Below are 23,286 nucleotides of genomic sequence, written 5' to 3'. Positions count from 1 at the left end.
AAACATTTTGTAACATGATATTGATGTACCATTTACATGGTAATGCAATGTCTGATTTTAAAATAGGTTTTAAAGGATGAATTATGGGATGTTAAGTTTTCAGGTGATATATAATTTCTGATGATTTCTAAAATGTGATAGAGAAAAAAGGCAACGAAGAAGTCTTTATTTTAAACAAGGGTCAAAACTCCTGTTTTGGGCTGGTTTGGGGTCACCCAGCCGGCACATGACCAACCTTCAACGTTGAAATATGTTTGAAATAAGGTCAGTTGTTTTAACGCTGAAACAACGTTGATACAACGTTTAAAGCTGAACGGTTGAAAAACAGTCTGCCCATGACCAACTTTCAACATTGAAATATGTTTGAAATAAGGTCAGTTGTTGTTTTAACGCTGAAACAACGTTGATACAACAGTGAATCAACATTACGATATCAACGTTGATCCAATTTGCAAAATCGAAAGGTAATTCAACGTTGATTCAACCATGGTACCAATGTTGTTTCAACCTTCAATCAATGTTGAAATGCCGGCTGGGTTACGATCAACCATGATTATTCTACTGTTAATAAAAAAGGCTGTTTATATGCATATTCACTTATTATGAGAAGCACACGTAAGAGGCTGACAATTAACTGAACATATACTTGTTTAATTAGTTTAATTTAAAATCTTGATTTGAATGTTAATATTCCGCTTCACAATATTTATATGAATAAATCAGAAACCCTTCATTTAGAAATGATTGAAAACATGAAGTATTGAAATTCACTGGTCTAAAAGAATGTAAATCTTGTGTTTGAAATCCTGTTCATTTTCTTGCCATCGTGTCAATGATCGAATTTAAAGAGTGCACTTCTGAAGATCTGCTGTTCTTCTTTAAATGACATCACGGGAGCACATAAGAGTACGGTATTAAATTAACTCATACAAGTGCTGTCAAACATTAGAACTACTTACAGCACTAAAATAGATTATGACAGTTACTAATTTCATACCTTTTCATTTCTTTTTAAGGGTTGAAATAAATGTCTTCTAAATAAATGTTTTCTAGGGATGTGCAGAGTAGTTGCGGTTGGGTGAATGAGATGTAAAAGATGATCCAAGGGATCAATGCATTCAAGCATAATAAAAAAAGTTGTTTTTAATTTCAGAACACCAGCCACTGTCAAAATAACAGACACTACTTAATATACATGCATGCCATTTCAAATAAAGTTTATTATATGAACATGGGTCAAAGTTGACCCAAATGTACACAATGGAACATTTAAAAAAACACTTATGCTTTCAACAGCACAAGTACAGATGAGACAGGTCCATGTACAAACAATCCCACATTGGAGATTTGGACAGGAGTGTACAAACACACACACCCCAGTGTACACTGTTATTGAATAGATGTGTTATACCAACAATCAGGTTTCATGAATTGGAAATGTTCCACACACAGCGAGCAGAGTTACTCTGGTGTGATTAGCAGTTCAGTCTTCATGTGGCCTTGCTTTTCTGAGCTGGTTCTGTCTCTTGCTCATATTCTATCTCTACATAGGCCCGTTTTTTCCTGATTGGGCCTTTGAGTGGAGCCTTTCCTTTCGATTCGGCTTTGGTCTTCTCTTCCTCTAACTCTTCCTCAGACTCCTCTTCCTCACTGGATTCCTCTTCAGCATCCTCTTCTTCATCACTGCTTCCCTTTAGGTTGTTCATATCCTGTAAAACATGACCAGGGTTGAAATAATGACACTCTTTGAGAGATTAACCATGTCTTTAATTTTATTTTATGGAATTTAACTTAAATATTACCTCAAAATCACTGAGATCACTCTCTTCAAACTCTTCATCAGCAACAAATTCTCTCGTCCCAGACTCCTGAAAGACAGAAACAATATCACATAATTATATAAACAATAATTATTATTAATATTAATCCCATCTAAAAGTATGCACAAGTTCTCCTGAAGTTATTTGATTTAAATCGTATCATTTCATAATATTACTGTATTTGTTACAAAAATAAATGCAGCATTGATGAGCATAAGAGACTTCTTAATAGAAGGCTCTTAAAAAAAGAATATACTTCCTGTAACAGACATACAAATAATAAAAAACACTAAGCTGAGAAAAAAATAGTTAATACCTCTTCATCTTCCTCTTCCTCTGATTCAGTCTCCTCTTCCTGTTTTTCCATTGCTTTATCAAAGGCGTGGATAGGGAAGTTGTATATGTCTCCATACTAAACGAAGGGGGGGGGGGGGGGGGGGGGGCTTTAAATGCAAATCACTAATCAGGCACAAAAGCAGGACAAATGTGCGCCAAAGATGCACTTACCGTTCCTTGTTTTAGACGGTCTAGCAGTTCTTTTTCTATGGCATTTTCCAGCTGAGCAGCAATAAGAGCTTTTTCCTGTTGGGAAGAAGAAAAAATGAGTAAATGCAGCACACATTTAACTCCACATTTGATGCAAATAATTTTTTTTTAAAGAATGGGTTAAAAAAAAAACAGGTAAACCTGTGTAAATGCTCAAACAAAATAAAAACACAAAGACTGGGATATATTCAGGACTTCACGTATGATCAGTACATCACCCACCTCTCTCCTCTTTTCTCGTCTCTCTACCTTTCTACTGAGTGGAACCAATTTTCTCCTGTAAAATAAAACACCGGCATCACTTAAGATATTATACAGTAAGCCATTTTTGTGCAAATGCTGGTCAAATAATACTGACAATAAAAATGTATTATAGTAGCAGCAAATAGGCATATTAGAAAGATCATGTGACATTGAAGACTGGCGTAATAATGCTGAAAATACAGTCGTGGCCAAAAGTTTTGAGAATTACATAAATATTGGAAAAGTTGCTACTTACGTTTTTATAATAGCAATTTGCATATACTCCAGAATGTTATGAAGAGTGATCAGATGAATTGCATAGTCCTTCTTTGCCATGAAAATTAACTTAATCCCAAAAAAACCTTTCCACTGCATTTCATTGCTGTCATTAAAGGACCTGCTGAGATCATTTCAGTAATCGTCTTGTTAACTCAGGTGAGAATGTTGACGAGCACAAGGCTGGAGATCATTATGTCAGGCTGATTGGGTTAGAATGGCAGACTTGACATGTTAAAAGGAGGGTGATGCTCGAAATCATTGTTCTTCCATTGTTAACCATGGTGACCTGCAAAGAAACGCGTGCAGCCATCATTGCGTTGCATAAAAATGGCTTCACAGGCAAGGATATTGTGGCTACCAAGATTGCACCTAAATCAACAATTTATAGGATCATCAAGAACTTCAAGGAAAGAGGTTCAATTCTTGTAAAGAAGGCTTCAGGGCGTCCAAGAAAGTCCAGCAAGCGCCAGGATCGTCTCCTGAAGAGGATTCAGCTGCGGGATCGGAGTGCCACCAGTGCAGAGCTTGCTCAGGAATGGCAGCAGGCAGGTGTGAGCGCATCTGCACGCACAGTGAGGCCAAGACTTCTGGAAGATGGCCTGGTGTCAAGAAGGGCAGCAAAGAAGCCAATTTTCTCCAAAAAAAAAAAAACATAGGGACAGATTGATCTTCTGCAGAAAGTATAGTGAATGGACTGATGAGGACTGGGGCAAAGTCATATTCTCTGATGAAGCCCCTTTCCGATTGTTTGGGGCATCTGGAAAAAGGCTTGTCCGGAGAAGAAAAGGTGAGCGCTACCATCAGTCCTGTGTCATGCCAACAGTAAAGCATCCTGACACCATTCATGTGTGGGGTTGCTTCTCATCCAAGGGAGTGGGCTCACTCACAATTCTGCCCAAAAACACAGCCATGAATAAAGAATGGTACCAAAACACCCTCCAACAGCAACTTCTTCCAACAATCCAACAACAGTTTGGTGAAGAACAATGCATTTTCCAGCACGATGGAGCACCGTGCCATAAGGCAAAAGTGATAACTAAGTGGCTCGGGGACCAGAATGTTGAAATTTTGGGTCCATGGCCTGGAAACTGCCCAGATCTTAATCCCATTGAGAACTTGTGGTCGATTCTCAAGAGGTGGGTGGACAAACAAAAACCCACTAATTCTGACAAACTCCAAGAAGTGATTATGAAAGAATGGGTTGCTATCAGTCAGGATTTGGCCCAGAAGTTGATTGAGAGCATGCCCAGTCGAATTGCAGAGGTCCTGAAAAAGAAGGGCCAACACTGCAAATACTGACTCTGTAATGTCATGTAATTGTCGATAAAAGCCTTTGAAACGTATGAAGTGCTTGTAATTATATTTCAGTACATCACAGAAACAACTACAACAAAGATCTAAAAGCAGTTTAGCAGCGAACTTTTTGAAAACTAATATTTATGTAATTCTCAAAAATTTTGGCCACGACTGTACAGCTTTGATCACAGCAATAAATAACATTTTAAAATACATTCAATAGAAAACGGGTTATATTAAATTGTAATAATAATAATAATAATTCACAATATCACTGTACTTTTTTTTATCAAACAAATGCAGCCTTGGTAAGCTTTTATTCCAAGGCCACTTACAAATTAAAGATGTGAATGAAATGTTTAAAGCTGAAATAGTTTGATGCGAGATAAAGACCTCATGGAATCGCACACAGAACTGGTGCAATGTTGTGTTGTTCACTAAAGCATAGAACCACAACAAAAGCAAGTGAGAGAGAGACTGACTGTCGTTTGAGGGTGAGTTTGCGGATCCGAATGAGATATTGTGTGATCTTCGTCAGCCGCTGTTTGCACTTGTGTCTGATGAACCTCGGCCAGTAGATCAGGTTCTCGTCGATCTGCTCCAAAGCCTTCGCATAGTTTCTATCCAGTTTCACCTGAAATGGATTTAAAGTGAGAGTTATTAAACATTTCAATGCAAAAGATGAAGGTGTTTTGCTCGCTTTGGTTTCCTCACCTTCTCCCACATGCGAGCAGGGAATGCTGCTCTCTCAATAACTTTCATGTAGAGATAACACAGGCCTTAGGAAACACAACAATCATGATGATCGAGAAATTAATATACAGAGACACTGTTTGGAAATCGGAGTACGCATCAGCTTTATGGAAGGGTGTTTTTACCTTTCTCTTCTCTCACAGTCGCATACTGGCTGTTGGCGAGAGGACATGAAGTGCGATTGCACAGGCCTGTGATGTTGTATTCATTTCGACAGAACTGCTGAGTTTTCGTTCTGTAACAACAAGAAACCCGTTTTAGATGTCATGTTCGTCAACGTGAGTTACAAGAAAACACACCGTTAATTTATAACGTAGTACTACTTACTTTACTTTGTAGGAACAAAAACTCTTATTGCCGATAAGGTCCCATATAACCTTTAAAAGACAAATGATGTTGGAAATACGAAAGTTCAAACTTGAAAACCACTAAATAATCTGAACGTCCACAGCTAACGTTACCAGTGTTTTATCTTCTGTTCTGTTTTATGTACGTTAACGTTACTGCTTGTCAATAAAGATTTATACTTGTTTTCGTGAGCTTTTCTGAAACCGCTTCAACGTTACTTACGTCGTCGTGTTGCATTTTGGCAGCTTCTTTGGACAGTCTTAAGTAAATACATAAATTCCGGCGCTAAACTGATACAATGGAATCAACTAACAAATATTTATGATAGCCCAGTTAAGTTTTTGTGATCAAATAAATACCACATGGAGGTTTCAGGTGGCAGCCATATTAACAACACCATGAGCGACCCGACTGCGCCTCGCGAGAACAGCAATCTCGCGAGAACGGTGTTGTGTAACACGAGGCTTGTTGGAGATGCGCCTCGCCTCGCCTGAAATGTCTGCGAGAGTAGGCGGCTGCAGTGAGAGGGGTTAAAAAAAGCGCAGGCAAGCCGGACAGATCTCTCTTAGTGGATCTGACACCTGTGATATCAAAGATGGAGATCGCGGGATTCACGCTCGTGCACAGGGTTGCTAATAAACTGGATGTAATTCAAGTTCTGCTGCTTTTATATGAAAATAAATAAAATGAACAAGACACCCATTTAATTACATACCAAAGATGTTTTTATTTATTTATAAAAATTAAATTGCATAACCCAAAGAAATCAAAAATCAAACACTAGGCTTGTTTGAGATGAGCAAAATCTGCGCAGAATCGATCACCGGTGATCAGCGCGAGATGCATGCCGGTTAGAAATGTGTCCGAGTGCGGTCCGCCTTGCTCTGATGTCATGCTGACGTATGTCAAAAATCTCTCGCGAGCGCAAGGCGCACCTGTCGGATTCTGCAGTCGCGCGCAGTTGCTCTCCACCGACTGCGCTGATCAAAAGCATGATGGGAAACGACTTGCTGACGACACAGCTTAATGGTCATTGGCAGCGAATGTCAGCTGATATTTTTTTTCCCTTAATTCCAAGAAGTCCATTAGCATAATACTATAAGTATTTAGGACATGTGCTTTATATACCCTTTTATTTTCTTGGTTTAAAGTTCTGTTTGTTGTCATTTTCTCTTTATTGTATTGCATGCTTGTGTTAATTTTGTACATTGAGATTTTTGAACAACAGTAATCCATTAAATAAATTAGTCAATCAAACATGCATATCTAATGTGACGGTTTTACAATAAGGCCTCATGTTTGTGTTTTTATCTAAGATCTTTATCTAGGTATGTCTTATTCCAGGAGTGCAGTAAACAAAACCCACAAATGCATGCTAATTTCTTAATTTAGAATGTGTTTTTGTTTTATATAATTTTTGAATATTAATTAGCTGTACACACTTTTATTGGTCATTAAACATGAAATCCAAACTTACATTAAGGTGACACACAATTGTGTAATATATTTATATGGAATATTTTTCATGTAAAAAAGGGATAGTTCACCCAAAGATTTTTTTTCTTTGGGTAAACTATCCCTTAAGTAGGATATACATCAAGTTAATCAGCTGTGCCATGTCCCACTCTTAAATGTTTAACCCATAATTAGGGATAACAATGTAAATTTAATGCAGCATCTGTTTGCTCATCATTTCTCATTATGGCTTTGATTATAAAAGGCATCCACAAAGTTTACAATTGTAGCAAGATGGAGAATATGTTACTAAAACTATCAGACTCCCAGGGAGCAATCACATTAACAGTAAGCAAAGAAATTGCTGAGAGAATAAAGAATGGTAAGTAAAAAAATAAATAAAAAATTGGTTGCTTGATGATGTAAAAATAATGAATTTTATTTTTATTGATTGAAATTCGTTTTTTATAGACAAAAAATATGCAGCATATATAATGCAACAAGTGAGATCTGCAGAACAGAAACAAGGTAAGGCATTTTTCTTTTAACCATAATAACATTATAACGTTTAGAATGATCATGGGGATTTTTTATTATTGTGTTCTCTTTAGCAGATACTACCCACTGTCCAGCATCTCTGTCTCAGTGTCCCCCTCCTGTTACTACTCTGTCTCAACTTCCCCCTCCACGTCCAGCATCTCTGTCTCAGTGTCCCCCTCTTGTTACTACTCTGTCTCAACTTCCACCTCCACGTCCAGCATCTCTGTCTCAGTGTCCCCCTCTTGTTACTACTCTGTCTCAACTTCCCCCTCCACGTCCAGCATCTCTGTCTCAGTGTCCCCCTCCTGTTACTACTCTGTCTCAACTTCCCCCTCCACGTCCAGCATCTCTGTCTCAGTGTCCCCCTCCAGTGATTGATCATCCAGTATCCCTTGTCGAGTGCCCTGTTGAAACAAGGAAAATAAATCTCACACAAACACACAATCTTCAATCCCCTTCCATGCAGTCAGAATGTGAAGAAACCCAACAAGGTATGCACTGTTTCTAATATGTATAAAGTTAACTAATATCCAATATGTATAAAGTTGATCTTTCACAATTTTAAACGGCTGTTTTCATAGAATTCACACACAGGACCACGCTGCTGCTGCTTGACCTCACACAAATGTATCTGCATTTGTACTACAGAAATAAAATAGCATTTTACAAAAAGCTGGAGCAAGCCTTCAAAGAAAAAGGTTACAACATCAGCAATGAAAAATTGCGCAAAAAACTTGGCAACATGATCACTACTTACAAAAGGGCTAAAGACCGGTGTCGGTCAACAGGAGAGGGAAAAGTTACATGGGAGTATTACAAGGTTGGTGTGCTTTTTGTATTGAAATTACTGCAAATCACTGGGTTTACATAAAAAATTATTTCTAAAGCATCTCTATTTACATTGTTTTACATGTTTTCTCAAAGGAAATGGAAGACTTATTTGGGAAATCTGGAGTTGGGAGTGCACCATCAGGCACAATCTGCTCGACTCCTCTGTTCAACACTACCTCATCCCAGACCAAGTCCTCAATTGCACAGGCCACAGGCTCCCAAGAACAGCCTCTCCCAGAAGAACAACCAGGTCCCTCCACTGCTATGCCCTCCAAAGAAATGCACAGAAGGAGACAAACAGCATCAACATTCTGTGAAGTTTATGAAGCGCATTCAGAGAGGAGAACAGCTGCTCTAGAGTCACTAGTGCGGCCTGACTTGGAACGCAGAAGAAGGCTTAAAGAGAGGCGGAGAAGGATGTTTGAAAAAAAATCTCTTACCTGCCTTGGAGAAATCATTGAACAACTAAAAAAAATCAGTAAATCCCAGGAAATGATAATCGATCTATTAAAAAATAAAGTTTAACCATATAATCCATTCCCATGTGTATCATCATTTTATTGCTTATCACATCATTATTATAGAGAACACAAACATTCCTCCCTAGAGAGGGGACAGTGGTTGACTAGCAGAATATATGTCAATCATTTGATAGTAAGTGCTTAAAATAATCCTGTACAATCCCATCCACCACCTCACAAAACAGTTAAATCAAAAACCTTCTTAAGATAAGTTTAATGGAGGGAATTGTTGAAGGTAGAACAAGTAAATGTGATGTTCACAGGCGGCCACAGATTGCATCTCTATAATGTGAAGCATTATTGTGAATGTGGGCTTCTGGTGGGTATGGCTCATCCTCCATAACATCTGCCTGCTGATCCTCGTCAATTTGGTCATTGGATTTCAGGCAGATGTTATGAAGAATGCAACAGGCTGTGACTGCAGAAGAAATGTTCTTTACTTTTTTCATGTGAAGACATCTGAGTCTCCTGAATTTTGATTTTAAAATTCCAAATGCATGCTCAATAACTACACGAGCAGAATTCAGTTTCCTATTGAAGCATCTCTGCCTGAAAGTCAAGTGGCCATTGTCTCTGTATGGCTTCATAAGCTGAAGCGAGAGAGGGTATGCAGAATCTCCAATTATATGCATGCCCTCAGGAACCAGGGAATGTGGATCTTCCTCAAGAAGTCGGCCTACCTCTGACAACCGAAATGCCCTTGAATCATGCCAACTACCAGGGTGACCCACACTGACATGACAGAACCGCCGCTGACTGTCACAGAATCCTGTAAGAATTACAGAATAGAACTGTTTCCTATTGATATAGGCCACAGGATTCTCACAGTGCGGTTTTACTATTGGAATGTGGCATCCATCAACTGCACAGACAGTGTTAGGAAACCCAGCTGTTTCAAATTCTAACTGTGATATGTGCAGGGCTTGTCCTCTGGGCCAGGAGATGTAATGTGACAAATGTGTTATTACAAGAGAACAGAAATCATGCAGGTGTGTTGAAACTGTAGATTTGGTTATGTTAAATCTGTCTGCCACTCCTCTATAGGACTCTTGGTTGGAAAGAGTCCATAGAGAGGCAAGTATACTGTTTGTCAGCGGCACCTTAGTATGCTGTTTATTCATGTAAAAAGGACCAAGTGTATTAATTAAATCCTGCATTAGGAAGAGAAAAAAAATAGTTATCATATAATAAAACCATGGACACATGAATTTGCATGGGGGGAGCATATGCCTAACATGATGTTTTGTTTGCCTACATACCTCCACATGACCTCTAGAAAGTCTGAAATGACTTTGAAACTCAGAAGGACTGTACAAATGGACCACATTCTCAACAAAGTGAGGAATTTTAGGGACATTCCTAGGAGAGAGAAAACATTTATTTTACGTTTTAATTAAATCCTTTAAACCTTTATTTTATTTAGTGCTGAATTATCTGCAGTCTGGACTGTTTATTTTCATTAGATCTATTCAACTTGCAACATACCAAGACCAGATAGATTTATATCCCTACTATTTACTGAAAAAGCCATTTTAAGTAATGAGCACTTCACCTTAAGTGATTCTCCTCATCATAACCATCTTCGTGCAAAAGCAGTGGTATTTCAATTGCATCCACTTCGTCTGCGATAAAGAACGCGAACGCGATCTCTTCCATTGCTGACGTTTGCAGTCCACAACACAGCGAGATTCAGGAAGTGTCCGGCTTGCCTGCACTTTTTTAACTCCTCCCCTTACTGCAGCCGCCTACTCTCGCTTACAATTCAGGCGAGGCAAGGCGCATCTCAAACAAGCCTACTTTCAAAGAGAACAATACGTCACAGTTGTTTAAACCAATGAGCATTTATCGGTGTCGTCAGCAAGTCGTTTCCCATCGTGCTTTTGATCAGCGCAGTCGGCAGTGTTGCCAGATTGGGCGGCTTCCCGCCCAATTGGGCGGTTTTGAATTTGATTGTGCGGGTAAAAATTGTCTTGGGCGGGTGGACAAAATTTGGGCTGGTTTGGGGTCTGTTTGGCGGTTTTCAAAAATATAAATTGTATAGGCTAATTGGCTAACAAACAAGCTCAAGTGTGCATATACTGCATCCGAACAGTCATCACGTTGTTATAAACTGCAGTGCAGAGGTGCTGATGCTGATGAGGACGTCGCGGCCGTACTTTTAGCCAATCACTAGTGATCTACAGACACACGTGATGATTCATGAGCAATAATGGATCTAATTTTAAATGTATGAACTGTATGAGTGATCATAATGCCTAAATATATATTACATGGTAAAGAGTGGGAGAGTGTTTTAACACTCAAAACGTGAATTACACCTGTTGAGGGAAAGATGACACCAAGATTCTAATATTACTGCAACTCCTAAAATAGAGCACAGTTAAATTATTTAATTTATAACATAATCCATTTTTCTAATCTATCTCTAAACGATCTTGTGTTTTATCTTTTAAACAGTACAGATTGGTATATCTTCTTAGTTTTGACTGTGCAAATGTAATGTTCTACAATATGAACTTCACAAAAGACTAAAGCCCCTATTAGGGCGGTATTGTTTCTCATGTGGACCGCTGTGGAAATAAATTTAAATACCACCTCGGTGATAAACTCATGGATTCGGATGGCGATTATTATTGTTGTTAATTTTCATACAGTATTTATCAATGAATGACAACACAGTTTTGACTGTTATATGTGTGCATAAACAAGTGTGAAATACCTAATTACGTTGCTTTTTCCTATCACTTATATTGGACACTTTTGCATTTAAATTCTGACTGTTGACGTTGAAAATGATGCATATGTTTTTTCGAGGGTATCGGTAAATCAATTATAAATCAATCAAATGTTTAGACGGTGACTGCTTGCATAACCTATTTTAATCATATTCGGTAAATGTCTTTAATGTATTTGCCACTAATCCATGGGAAATTTATCTAACGTTATTATGTATTTTTAAGGAGTTAAAATGGCTCTTAACACCTTTGACTGACATGTTGTATCACATTATTTTGTTAGTTAAAGTTTTGGGCGGGTTTTTGTTGGAGTGGGCGGGTTTTTGTGAGCTTTTGGGCTGGAAATCGTCCATCCAATCTGGCAACACTGGCAGTCGGTGGAGAGCAACTGCGCCCGACCGCAGAATCCGACATGTGCGCCTTGCGCTCGCGAGAGATTTTTTATATACGTCAGCATGACATCAGAGCAAGGCGGACCGCACTCGGACACATTTCTAACCGGCATGCATCTCGCGCTGATCACCGGTGATCGGTCCTGCGCAGATTTTGCTCTCTCAAACAAGCCTACGGTATTCGGTTCCTGTGAAAACCACGCCCCCTTCGTGAAAACCCCACCCGCAGTCAAGACTCCCGTCCACTGATCTATAATATAGTATATAGTATAATATAGATCAGTGCTCCCGTCAATAACATCTTTATTATTAGAAGTATTTTAGGTCTCAATGTGAGTTTGAGTCAAGGCTGCATTTATTTATTTGCATTTATTTTTTCTGTATTTTTGGAAAAAATAATATTGTTAAATATTATTATGGTTTAAAATAACGTTTTTTTTGTTTAGATTTTATCATAATCTCTGTCAGATATTATTATTGTGAGTTTGCCTCTTTGCAATCCCTCCTCTCTTACTCGCTCCTTTCCACAGATGTTTCCTTTTAAGGTTGGGTGAGTGTTCTTGTCTTCTTTCTCACTCCTGCCCTCCCTTTCTGTCTCGTTGTTTTTCTTCCTTCTCTCCAAGGCGTGCTCTCTCTATTCTCTAGTCTTATGTCTCTTTACCTCAATGTATCCCCGCATGTGCAGATGATACATAGAGTTGAATCAGTGAAGAGTGATGGGGGATCCTTTTGGGCCCAGGTTGCTGAGTTCAGTTTGTCCTTTACTGAAAGTTGAAATGTTCCATGTCCATATTATTCCTTATATGTTCAGCGTTTGCTAAATGTATGCTTACCTCAGACATAATGTTGTTTTCAGTTATGCTGATTTATTATCAGTGCTGGAAACTGCTTTGTAGTCAGCTGCAAATATGTCTTGACCCCAAAAAAATTCTAACAAAATGTTTCTCAGTGGTTTACAGTAGTATCAAATGTACTTAAAAACATACTAAAAGTTTACCAAAGTTTGACTCCAATAAAGGCCCCGTTTTCAAAATGGCAGCCGCCAGGTCCTTAAAATGACCATTACTCCTTTGTATTCCTCCTAGACCAGAAATATTGGTGCCTGATATATGTTTTGGCCATGTAATATTCTAATTAGCATATTTGCATGATAGATAAGTGATTACAAATCCAATTATATATTAAAGCAGTTGATTACAAGCATATTTATGGGGGAAATATGTACAATTTCCCTTAAGTACAGGTACATGTAAAAAAAAATAGAATATCATGGAAAAGTTCTTTATTTTTTTGTAATTTAATTTAAAAAAGCAAACTTTTTTTATGTTCTAGATTCATTGCACACAAACTGAAATATTTAAAGAGTTTTTTGTTTGAGTTCTGATGGTTACGATTTACAGCTTCAGTAGCTCAAAAAATGTGAATATTTTCTCAAAGATCAATCAAAAAAAGATTTACAAAACAGAACTGTTCAAGATCTCCAAAGTAGGTTTAATTATGCACTCAATACGTGGTTGGGGCTCCTTTTGCACTTACTGTCTGTGGCACTGCAGGTTGCTTTGATGGGGCCTTCGGCTCATCTTTATTGTTTCTCAGATGTTACTTATGTTCCTCTTCACAATACCCCATAGATTCTCTGGGAGGTTCAGGTTAGGTGAGTTGGCTGGCCAATCAATCACTGTAATATCATGGTCAGCAAATCACTTGGAAGTGGTTTTGGCACTGTGGGTAGGTTGTCAGGGTTTTGCACGGTCACTTTGTTTTATGTTTTATTTCTTGTGTCTAGTGTCAACACATGGCCTTGTTAATTGTTTTCTCGGCCATGTGCTCCTTTAGCCCCTCCTCCTTGTTTCCTTTTTACCACACCCTCTTGTTAGCCTGGTTAGTCTTATTGTGCTCACCTGGCACTTGGTCTGTTTCAGAGTCAGTGGTCAACAAGTGTCTGAGCTCTGCTCTGTGGTGCCTTGTGTGGTCTTCTCCATCAGCCTGGTTTTGCTGCCCCCTCTGTTGCCAAGTATTCTGCCAGTTGTTTCCTGAAGCTTTCCCAGTGGCCTCTCCTAGCTGTTTCTGTTTACTGTTTTCCTGTTGTGGTATCTATTGTTCACTTCACTACCCTCTTGTATCAGTCTGTTTTGTCAATAAAACCTTATTACATTACACTGCAATTGGGTCCTCCCTCCTAGATCCCTGACATAGATGCTAAATTCCTGCTGCAAAATTAAATCTGCATCTCCATTAAGCTTGTCAGCAGATGGAAGCATAAAGTGCTACAAAATCTCCTGGTAGATGGCTGCATTGACTTGGACTTGATAAAACATAATGAACCAACACCAGCAGACGTCACAGCACCCTAAATCATCACTGACTTCAGAAACTTCACACTGGACTTTGGATTCTTTGCCTCTCCAGTCTTCTTCCAGACCTTGATTTCCAAATTAAATGCAAAAATTTACTTTCATCTGAAAAGAAGGCTGTGAACCACTGAGCAACAGTCCAGTTCTTTTCTTCCTTACCCCAGGTGAAATGCTTCTGATGTTTTTTTTTCTGGTTCAGGAGTGTCTTGGTTTTAGGAATGTGACAGCTGTAGCCCTTTTCTTGAAGATGTCAGAGAGTTATGACTCTTGATGTGCTGACCCCGGCTTCAGTCCACTCCTAGTAAAGCTCTCCCAAGTTCTTGAATCTACTTTTCCTGACAATCTTCCCAAGTCTGTGGTCATCCCTGTTGCTTGTGCATCTTTTCCTACCACACTTTTTTCCTTCCAGTCAACTTTCTATAAATATATTTTGATACAGCACTCTGTGAACAGCCAGTCCTTTCAGGAATGACCTTCTGTGGCTTACCCTCCTTGTGGAGGATGTTGATGATTGTATTCTGGACAACTGTCAAGGCAGTAGTCTTTCCCATAATTGTGGTTGCCTGTTCTGAACTAGCCCAGGAGGTACCCAGTATTTATACTCATAATTAATAAAACTAATCAAGCTCAAAATGGAATATTCTAATATTTTGAGATACTGAATTTTTTATTTTCCTAAGCTGTAAGTTGTAACAAACAGAATTAAAACAAAATCTGTTTGTGTGCAATGAATCTAGAATATACAAAAGTTTACTTTTTTAAATTAAATTACAAAAACTTTTCTTTTTTTTTGAAGTAGTCAAGGATGAATTTTGTTTGAGCAAAATAATATACACTGTGCTGCCAACAACATTACAATGAGTCAAGCAATATCAAGTGTCAGTATTCTCTTCTACCATCTTCTGAATTGCTGAAAATTGTGAATTTCGTTTTGTTGGGTTTAGTATAATGCCACCTTTTTACTCAAAAACATCTATAGAGGATGCATTACATATGTATTAACTTATTAAAATTGAAATGAGTGACCATTTTAGAGGTTTCACACACAGGCCTCTGTTCGGGCTAATACAGGGTTGTTTATGATCAAAGTTATGCTCAAAGTTATACAACTCCAATTTAAGTTACTTTTGGGTGCAATAACTTTTACATCAAATGTTAAGTCTGTGTTGTAGCAAAAAAACAGCTACTGAGTAGGAGTTACATGACATAGGCTAAATTGTTTACATCTCTGGTTCACCCCAAACAATGATAAAATCTTACAGTATTCTAACAAAATCATGTATTTCATAAGTATGTAATCATGTTAGTGCAATTAAGACATGTCCAATGGATTCATAGACCCAGAAAACATGGGGTTAGACACCAAGATTACTTGACTAAGTCAAATAATGAAGGCTTTAGGATATTTTAAGGGCTCCCTGCTCATCTTGGACACCATCTTGAAAATTACACCTTACTAGTGGTCAAACTTTGGTAAACTTTTAGTATGTTATTAAGGACACCTAATACTATAAAAAACAGCTGAGAAACCTTTTGTTAGAATTTTTTTAGGGTTAGGTGTTTTATTTTCATATATGCAGCCGCCTATTTGCTGTTTAATATTTTTTTGGAACCTGTGATATTTTTTTTCAGGATTCTTTGATGAATAAAAGGTTAAAAAGTAGAGCATTTATTTAAAATAAAAATATTTTCTTAGGCACGAATGTGGTTTGTGAACAAGGTCTTTATGAATTTATAAACAAAATATATTAATAAATTAAGCTTTGTTAAGGGAATTTGATTGCCATTTCTTTAAGCGTTGAGACTGCTAGATTATGAGCTGCCACTGGAGGGCACCAGTCAGTCATGCATTGTCAAAATTAGAGAAATAATCTTGGACATGTGTTTGCAAATTTGCATTAACGTCAAATTTCGGTCATAGACTTATGATGAGAGCGTTGTACTTATAACCCAAAGGTTTTGTGGGTTTTCGTGCAAACTTGGATGTTTTTTTCCCCCAATTAACGCAGAGCACAAATTCCCAATATGGGACACCATACTTAGCTAACGTTATACGTTACTTTTTACTTTCACTTTTTATTCTGTCCATTATTCGCCGTTTTCTGTGAATGTGCCAGACTTGTGTTCCATTAACCCCTTCTGGTAAACTAGAAGGATACATACCAAATTACACAGTATACAATATGATGCACTTATACTAACGTTACTAGTCTCGTCACACTGTTTGGACTTTATGAGGTTACGCAGTATTTAAGTCTGATAGACCATCTTTGCCATATTTTGGTCTTCTGGTCTACACGGTTTTATTATTGATGTAAGGAAATCTTGAATTAAAAGCTAAAAGTTAATTTAAGTATGTACTTGGTGAAAAGAATAAACGTGTATTCAATAAACAACATAAATACGTAGTACGTACTAAACTATGTAGTGTAGTGTACACTGTGTAGGGGGATTAGCTCAGATGGTAGAGCGCTCGCTTAGCATGCGAGAGGTAGCGGGATCGATGCCCGCATCCTCCAAGCCTTTTCAAACAGCGATTTAGTAAGGAAATATTGGAAAATATGAAAAGGAAATACTCACACTAAAATACATATTTTTAAAAAATATATAAAAGCTTGATTATCAGTATTAAAACGCGAATAATCAAATTTAGCAATCATTTTCAAAAATATAACATCGTAGATACTCGACGAACATTAAAATAAGTAAATTTTTAAGCTATTTTATTATGGTTTACTCGCACTGATCTATATATGTATGACTGGTTAAACTGCCAACAATCAGTACTAATTTTACTAATCCCTACCAGCAGAGAGAACCATTGAGTCATCAGTCAAACGCGATAAGGTTTAATGTTATCCATATGTAAATAATTTTTTTAGGTGGTCAAGCATCACATATTAAAACCCAATTTGATTGTGTTTGCAGATCTATTTTTATTCAAGCTACAGTTTTTTTAAATGAATGCATATAGTCATATATAAGTGAAGTGAGTGAGTTTCTCCATATGGAATAAAAAGAGTACTTGTGTGTGATATAAGGCAAAGTAAACAAGTATGTATCACACTCATGAGAAGGGCATGCTAGGAATTTTTTATTTGTGGCTGCATAACCCTTTACAGGACAAGGTAGTACCAATGTGTGTAGAAATGTCACTATTCACTAAACTTGATCCCATCTTGTTGAATCACATTTCCAATGCAATTGTTTTGAAAGCTGAAAATGGGTCAGTATCACTGTAGGGTGCCTTTTGGTGTTCTGTATATAAATAATAAATTTTCCATGATAACTTAACATAAAAATGACTATGAAAGGGTGTGTAATATTTAAGTTTTAATATTCATAACAAAAGCATTACTTTGCTCTTTAGATACATTTTCTAGAGTTTTTTTTTGTGTGTGTGTGTAAGTTATGCATGTTATGTTATATGTCCCATACACTGCTCATTACATTTGAATGATATTAAAATATTGTCAAATCATAAAAAGTAAAAATGTTGTTCTCCTAATAATATTTTGTTTAAGAGATTGAAACAATATATAGATATATAAACAATGTTTATATATAATAAAAAAAGAAGAGTTCATGTCCCTTGAATGGTTGTCCACCCAGTCTTATTAGGGAATCCACCCCTTTAAGAACAGGCCATCCCCTTTAATGACTTCAGGAAACAGTTTTTTTTTTATCTCCTCAGTGGTGGAAATTTCAATGGCTTAGGTGAATAAGTAAATGACTGTCAAATTTTCTTTGTATGAGTTTGCTTACTTGCTTTACCAAAGCTTAACATGTTCACCCTTTCAGCATAAAATATGCCAGCAGGGATTAGAATACAGTACAAACCTGATTCTAAAAAAGTTGGGCCCTTGTACAAATTGTGAGTAAAAAAGGAATGGAATAATTTATAAATCTCATAAACCTATGTTTTATTCACAATAGAATATAGATAACATATCAAATGTTGAAAGTGAGACATTTTGAAATGTCATGTCAAATATTGGCTCATTTTGGATTTCATGAGAGCTACACATTCCAAATAAGTTGGGACACATAGCAATAAGAGGCTGGAAAAGTTAAATGTACATATAAGGAACAGCTGGATGACCAATTTGCAACTTATTAGGTCAACTGGCAACATGATTGGGTATAAAAAGAACCTCTCAGAGTGGCAGTGTCTCTCAGAAGTCAAGATGGGCAGAGGATCACCAATTCCCCCAAGGCTGCGGTGAAAAATAGTGGAGCAATATCAGAAAGGAGTTTCTCAGAGAAAAAGTTTATCAATTGTACCACAAATATGTATTTAGTAATTGGTTTATTGTTGTTGACAGACATATGTACAGTGAGACAAAACGATTACCGCATCGATGGTGAATCCTTCAGAGTTGATTGTTTATATCTGCGTCCTTTTGTGCAATACAGTACAGAATATATCCTGTAAGTATAATAATTATTACCACCTCTGCTATTACAACTGTATTAAGATCAATTCACAATCTATGAAGATGATTAGAAAAAAAAAAAAAAACTTGAATTTAGAGTGTTTCAACATTTCTGCTAGGTGTTCAACTAATGCAGAGTATATTCAAGCTGCCAACACACTTTTTTGTGAAGAACCCTTTACAGAGAAATATAAAAAGAAATCACTGTGTAAGTTACATTGTTTTTAATCCATTGATTTATCTCTATCAACATAACCACACACAATATTGTAATAACAATATATTGTAATCTTTATTTGCTGGAAAATGACAATCAGTCAAATTTGTGTTTTAAGCACATCTGACACACCCCTAAACCGGAAATTTAAAGCAGAACGTGCTCCACTTGCAAGTTATTGTAGCATATGTAAACACACTGCCATATGCATAATTTATTTTTGCACTGTTAATCAATTTTACATTTTCACTTAGTGCAGGTTAATGTAAGAAAGATACTGTACTACAGATATTTAAACCTTTTTTGTATGTACTCCACTTTTTCACTGTCTGACCATCATCTTAATGTTTATGCAGTTCAATGTTTTTATTATTTTTTATATCTAAAGCACCTTGTTCAATAAGTATTTAGATGTTTCTCATATCTGTCAGAGTCTAAGCATGATCTATTTCTGTTGTTCTGATGAAGGAAGCTTGTGTTGGGGAGGATTCGATGTCTGTTGAGGCCCATATGAATGTGCTACAAAGTGAGTATGGGAAAACACATCCAGACACCTGGACTGTCAAAGACCACACGACAGGATCATTCTCCTGGAGACGTTGAGAAAGCACAGAAGGAATGTCTGTGGAGGATCTACTCAAAAAATACCAATACTTAAGGACTCCTGCTGGAGTGAGTACAGTAAAAAAAATCATCAACTGGAAAATATCTTGTTTCAAGTCTTTTTAGGTAAGATTTTATTCTTCTGTACCCTTTTAGCCCATCTGTTAAAAATTTAAAACAATGTAAGATTTATCAGTCTATACAAGAACATGAAATGCATTGTATAATGTGAACCTTATACATTAGCTTCTAATTGTTTCTGCAGCTCTGCACTTTAGGTAGCTACATCTCTTTAACCTGGCTTACACATAACACACTAATATGCTTCTACATTTACACTTGCATTTACATTTAATCATTTAGCAGACGCTTTTATCCAAAGCGACTTACTAATGAGAACAATAGAAGCAGTCAGGTCAACAAGAGAACAACAACAGTATACAAGTGCCATGACAAGTCTTAGTTAGTCTAGTATAGAACGCATAGCCAGGTTTTTTTTATTTTTTTTTATAAATGAAAAGATAAGAAAGGAAAAGTGCTGGTATTAGTTGGTTAAGTGCAGGCGAAAAACATGAGTCTTTAGATGTTTCTTGAAAATGAGTAAAGACTCAGCTGTACACTGTAAAACCTGACAAGTTAACTTAACTAAAACCGTTTGAGTAAACCGATTGCCTTGACTGTAATACCCGACAAGTAAACTTAACTCAAACGGTTTGAGAAAACAGATATCCTTAAGTTATGTTAACTCAAACCATTTGAGGAAACCGATTGCCTTAAACCGTTTAAGTTGAAAAAACTAACAGTTATAAGTACTCTGAACTTAATTCAGTTGAGTTCACTGAAAGAAGATATACATTGCAATTAAGTAATTAGGTGATTAATTGAGTGATAATTGAGCTTTAGTGATGAACACCTGCTGTTAACAAACAGAATTACTGAAGAAAAGAGAGAAAGGAACTACAGCTGACTTCAGACACAGGCTCACTCAAACCTGACAAGTTATGTTAATTCAAACCGTTTGAGGAAACCGATTGCCTTATAACTGTTAGTTTTTTCAACTTAAACGGTTTAAGTACTCTGAACTTAATTCAGTTGAGTTCACTGAAAGAAAATATACATTGCAATTAAGTAATTAAGTGATTAACTGAGTGATAATTGTGAATTAGTGATGAACAGCTGCTTTTAACAAACAGAATCACTGAAGAAAAGAGAAACACAAGAACTACTACAACTGACTTCAGACACAGCCTTAGATGAAATCAACTGAAATAAAATACATGAAATCTCTCAAGATCTGATTAAACAACCCCACAAACAGCATCCGCAGCTCCACTTATTAATAACCAGACTGACTTTATTTCTGTCAGACGTCTACAGAAGATCTTATTGAGAATGAACTAAGGTTTAGATGTTGATTTATTGTTTCATTTGAAGTAACCATGTTAGAGATCAGTGTTTGCTTTAGTTGGGCTCTTGACCCTTGACTTCTGTCTTAGTCTTTTCTCTGGCTGTTATAACCGTGTGTTTCTAAAACACATTTGTTGTAATCCAAAAGCCCAGAAGAAATGCCATCAGGTGTTAACCTGTACCTAGGCGTAGGTTGTTGTACTTTGTATTGGCGATGGTAATCATCAATTATTGAACTGTACAGAGTCTAATCTCTGAAATAGGTATTGTGTAATTTGATTGATTATAGTAAAAGTGATTCTAAGAGCCAGTGGTTCTGTGATAATCAGTTAATCTGAATGACTTTTCAAATAGTGTGGTCTTCTACGGTGTCAAACAGTCACACAAAGACATCAATAATCAGAATATGAACCTCAACAATGGTGACCATAAAAAAACATGCTGCAATGCATGCTGGGTACTACTGTAGTACAAAACTCATCCATGGCTCCCAGCATGCTCTGCAGCATTTTTTTTTAGCGCTGGATTTAGAGAGGGTTTCTTGAGCAGTGGGCTTCCCCGAGCCTGTTTGAATGCTGAGGGAAATGTTCCAGAGTGAAGAGAGGAGTTGAAAATGTGAGTAAGCGAAGGTATGACTGAAGAAGAGATCACTTGAAGGACGTGAGTGGGGATTGGATCAAGTGGACAAGCAGCAGGATGATTGGACAGGAGAAGTTTGGAGACGTCCATCTCTGAGAGTGGGGAGAAGGAGGAGAAAGAGTGTGTGTCGGTCATTGTGAAGTTGTCCTCAGTTTGTGGTGTGGAGAATTGGTCACTGATGGTTCTTGTCTTATTTGTGAAGAAAACTGCAAAGTCATCCGCTGTAAGAGTCGATGGAGGAGGTGGTGGCGGCGGATTAAGAAGAGCAGAAAAAGTCTTGAAGAGTGTCCGAGCGTCACAACAGCTGTTCATTTTGTTGTGGTAGTAGGATGTTTTAGCCGTGAAGACATTTGCAGAGAAGGAAGAGAGGAGAGACTGATACACACTGAGGTCGGTAGAGATTCTTGATTTCTGCCATTTCCTCTCTGCAGCCCGGAGTTTAGAGCGATGTTCACGGAGAACCTCGGACAGCCAGGGGGCAGATGGGGCGGTGCGTGCTGGTCTAGACAACAGTGGCTAAAAGTTGTCTAAGCAAGTTGTTAAAGTGGAGCAAAGAGTGTTCGTAGCGCTGTTCGTGTCCAGAGCAGAGAACTGAGAGAGTGCAGGAAGCGAGGATGAAACCACAGAAGATAGGCGAGATGGAGAGAGTGAGCGTAGGTTCCGTCGAAAGGTGACCTGCGTTGGAGTGTGAGGCGCTTCAGGAGTAAGTGCTAGGCTAGCAGTAATGAGGAAGTGGTCTGAGGTGTGCAGTGGAGCAACTGAAGAGTTGTCCACAATGCAACAGCGCGTGTAGATGAGGTCCAGTTGGTGGCCTGATTTGTGAGTCGCTGTAGTAGACACTAGCTTGAGATCAAATGAGGCGAGCAGAGTTTTGAAATCAGCAGCCTGGGGTTTATCTAGGTGGATGTTGAAGTCACCAAGCAGTACCAGAGGAGTACCATCTTCAGGAAAGTTTGATAGCAGCATATCCAACTCCTCCAAGAAGTTTCCCAATTAACCTGGGGGACGATAAATGACCACAAAGTGGATTTTAACAGGGTGGGTTACAGTAATGGCATGTGATTCAAATGAACCAGTACCTGTAGGTGATGGCTGAAGATCAAATTTCCATTCTTTTGATATAAGGAGACCCGTACCTCCACCCCTCCCAGTGGTACGAGGAGTGTGGGAACAAGTGAAATTAGTGGAGAGGGCTGCAGGGATGGCAGTATCTTCAGGTTTTATCCAAGTCTCTGTCAGTGCCATGAGGTTGAGACCGGAATGAGTAGCAATAGAAGAAATGAAGTCTGCTTTGTTAACTTCAGACTGGCAGTTCCAGAGACCAACTGGAATAGAGAGCGTAGTAGCAGAGGTCAGAGGGAGAGGCCGTAGGTTTGTCAGACAGGCCTTCCTGCGACATACATAGCGTGCTCTCCGAGTGTTAGTAGTAGAGATAATAGTAGAGATCTGAAAGCACAGAATCCAGATCAGAGGGTCACTGCAGTCACCCGGATCCAGTACGTATCCAGACCAGATGGTGGATCAGCACCTAGAAAGGACCTCTACAGCCCTGAAAGACAGCGGAGACCAGGACAGCTAGATCCCCAGATACAGATCCCCTATAAAGACCTTGTCTCAGACGACCACCAGGACAAGACCACAGGAAACAGATGATTCTTCTGCACAATCTGACTTTGCTGCAGCCTGGAATTGATCTACTGGTATCGTCTGGTCAGAGGAGAACTGGCCCCCAACTGAGCCTGGTTTCTCCCAAGGGTTTTTTCTCCATTCTGTCACTAATGGAGTTTCGGTTCCTTGCTGCTGTCGCCTCTGGCTTGCTTAGTTGGGGTCACTTCATCTACAGCGACATCGTTGACTTGATTGCACAGACA

General features: G+C 38.1%; 1 protein-coding gene and 1 non-coding gene across 2 annotated transcripts; one reads left to right on the top strand and one right to left on the bottom strand.

Annotated features, from left to right (window-relative positions):
• Window positions 1-1,200: 1,200 nt before the first annotated feature.
• LOC132097101 (protein MAK16 homolog) lies at window positions 1,201-5,688 on the bottom strand. Its single transcript, XM_059502725.1, has 10 exons — window positions 5,508-5,688; window positions 5,265-5,314; window positions 5,063-5,172; window positions 4,899-4,963; window positions 4,667-4,818; window positions 2,589-2,643; window positions 2,328-2,402; window positions 2,137-2,232; window positions 1,803-1,868; window positions 1,201-1,709 (listed from the first exon to the last, which is right to left on the bottom strand). Exons 1-10 carry the CDS (start codon window positions 5,520-5,522, stop codon window positions 1,491-1,493), a joined length of 903 nt encoding a protein of 300 aa, XP_059358708.1. The 5' UTR covers window positions 5,523-5,688; the 3' UTR covers window positions 1,201-1,490.
• Window positions 5,689-16,559: 10,871 nt separating this feature from the next.
• On the top strand, window positions 16,560-16,632 carry trnaa-agc (transfer RNA alanine (anticodon AGC)). The gene has a single exon. It is a non-coding gene; the product is annotated as a tRNA-Ala (tRNA).
• The last annotated feature ends 6,654 nt before the right edge of the window (window positions 16,633-23,286 follow it).

This window comes from Carassius carassius, chromosome 21 (assembly GCF_963082965.1).
Source record: "Carassius carassius chromosome 21, fCarCar2.1, whole genome shotgun sequence".
NCBI classification, from domain to species: Eukaryota; Metazoa; Chordata; class Actinopteri; order Cypriniformes; family Cyprinidae; genus Carassius; species Carassius carassius.
The sequence above is the reverse complement of the archived record's forward strand: the minus strand, read 5'-3'. Positions and strand labels throughout refer to the sequence as shown.

Excerpts from the sequence above, each read along its gene's own strand:
- LOC132097101 (XM_059502725.1), bottom strand. Across the intron at positions 4,819-4,898 it reads CTGCTCGCATGTGGGAGAAG|GTGAAACTGGATAGAAACTA; the intron begins GTGAGGAAACCA and ends AATCCATTTCAG. Across the intron at positions 2,644-4,666 it reads AAACTCACCCTCAAACGACA|GAGAAAATTGGTTCCACTCA; the intron begins GTCAGTCTCTCT and ends TTTATTTTACAG.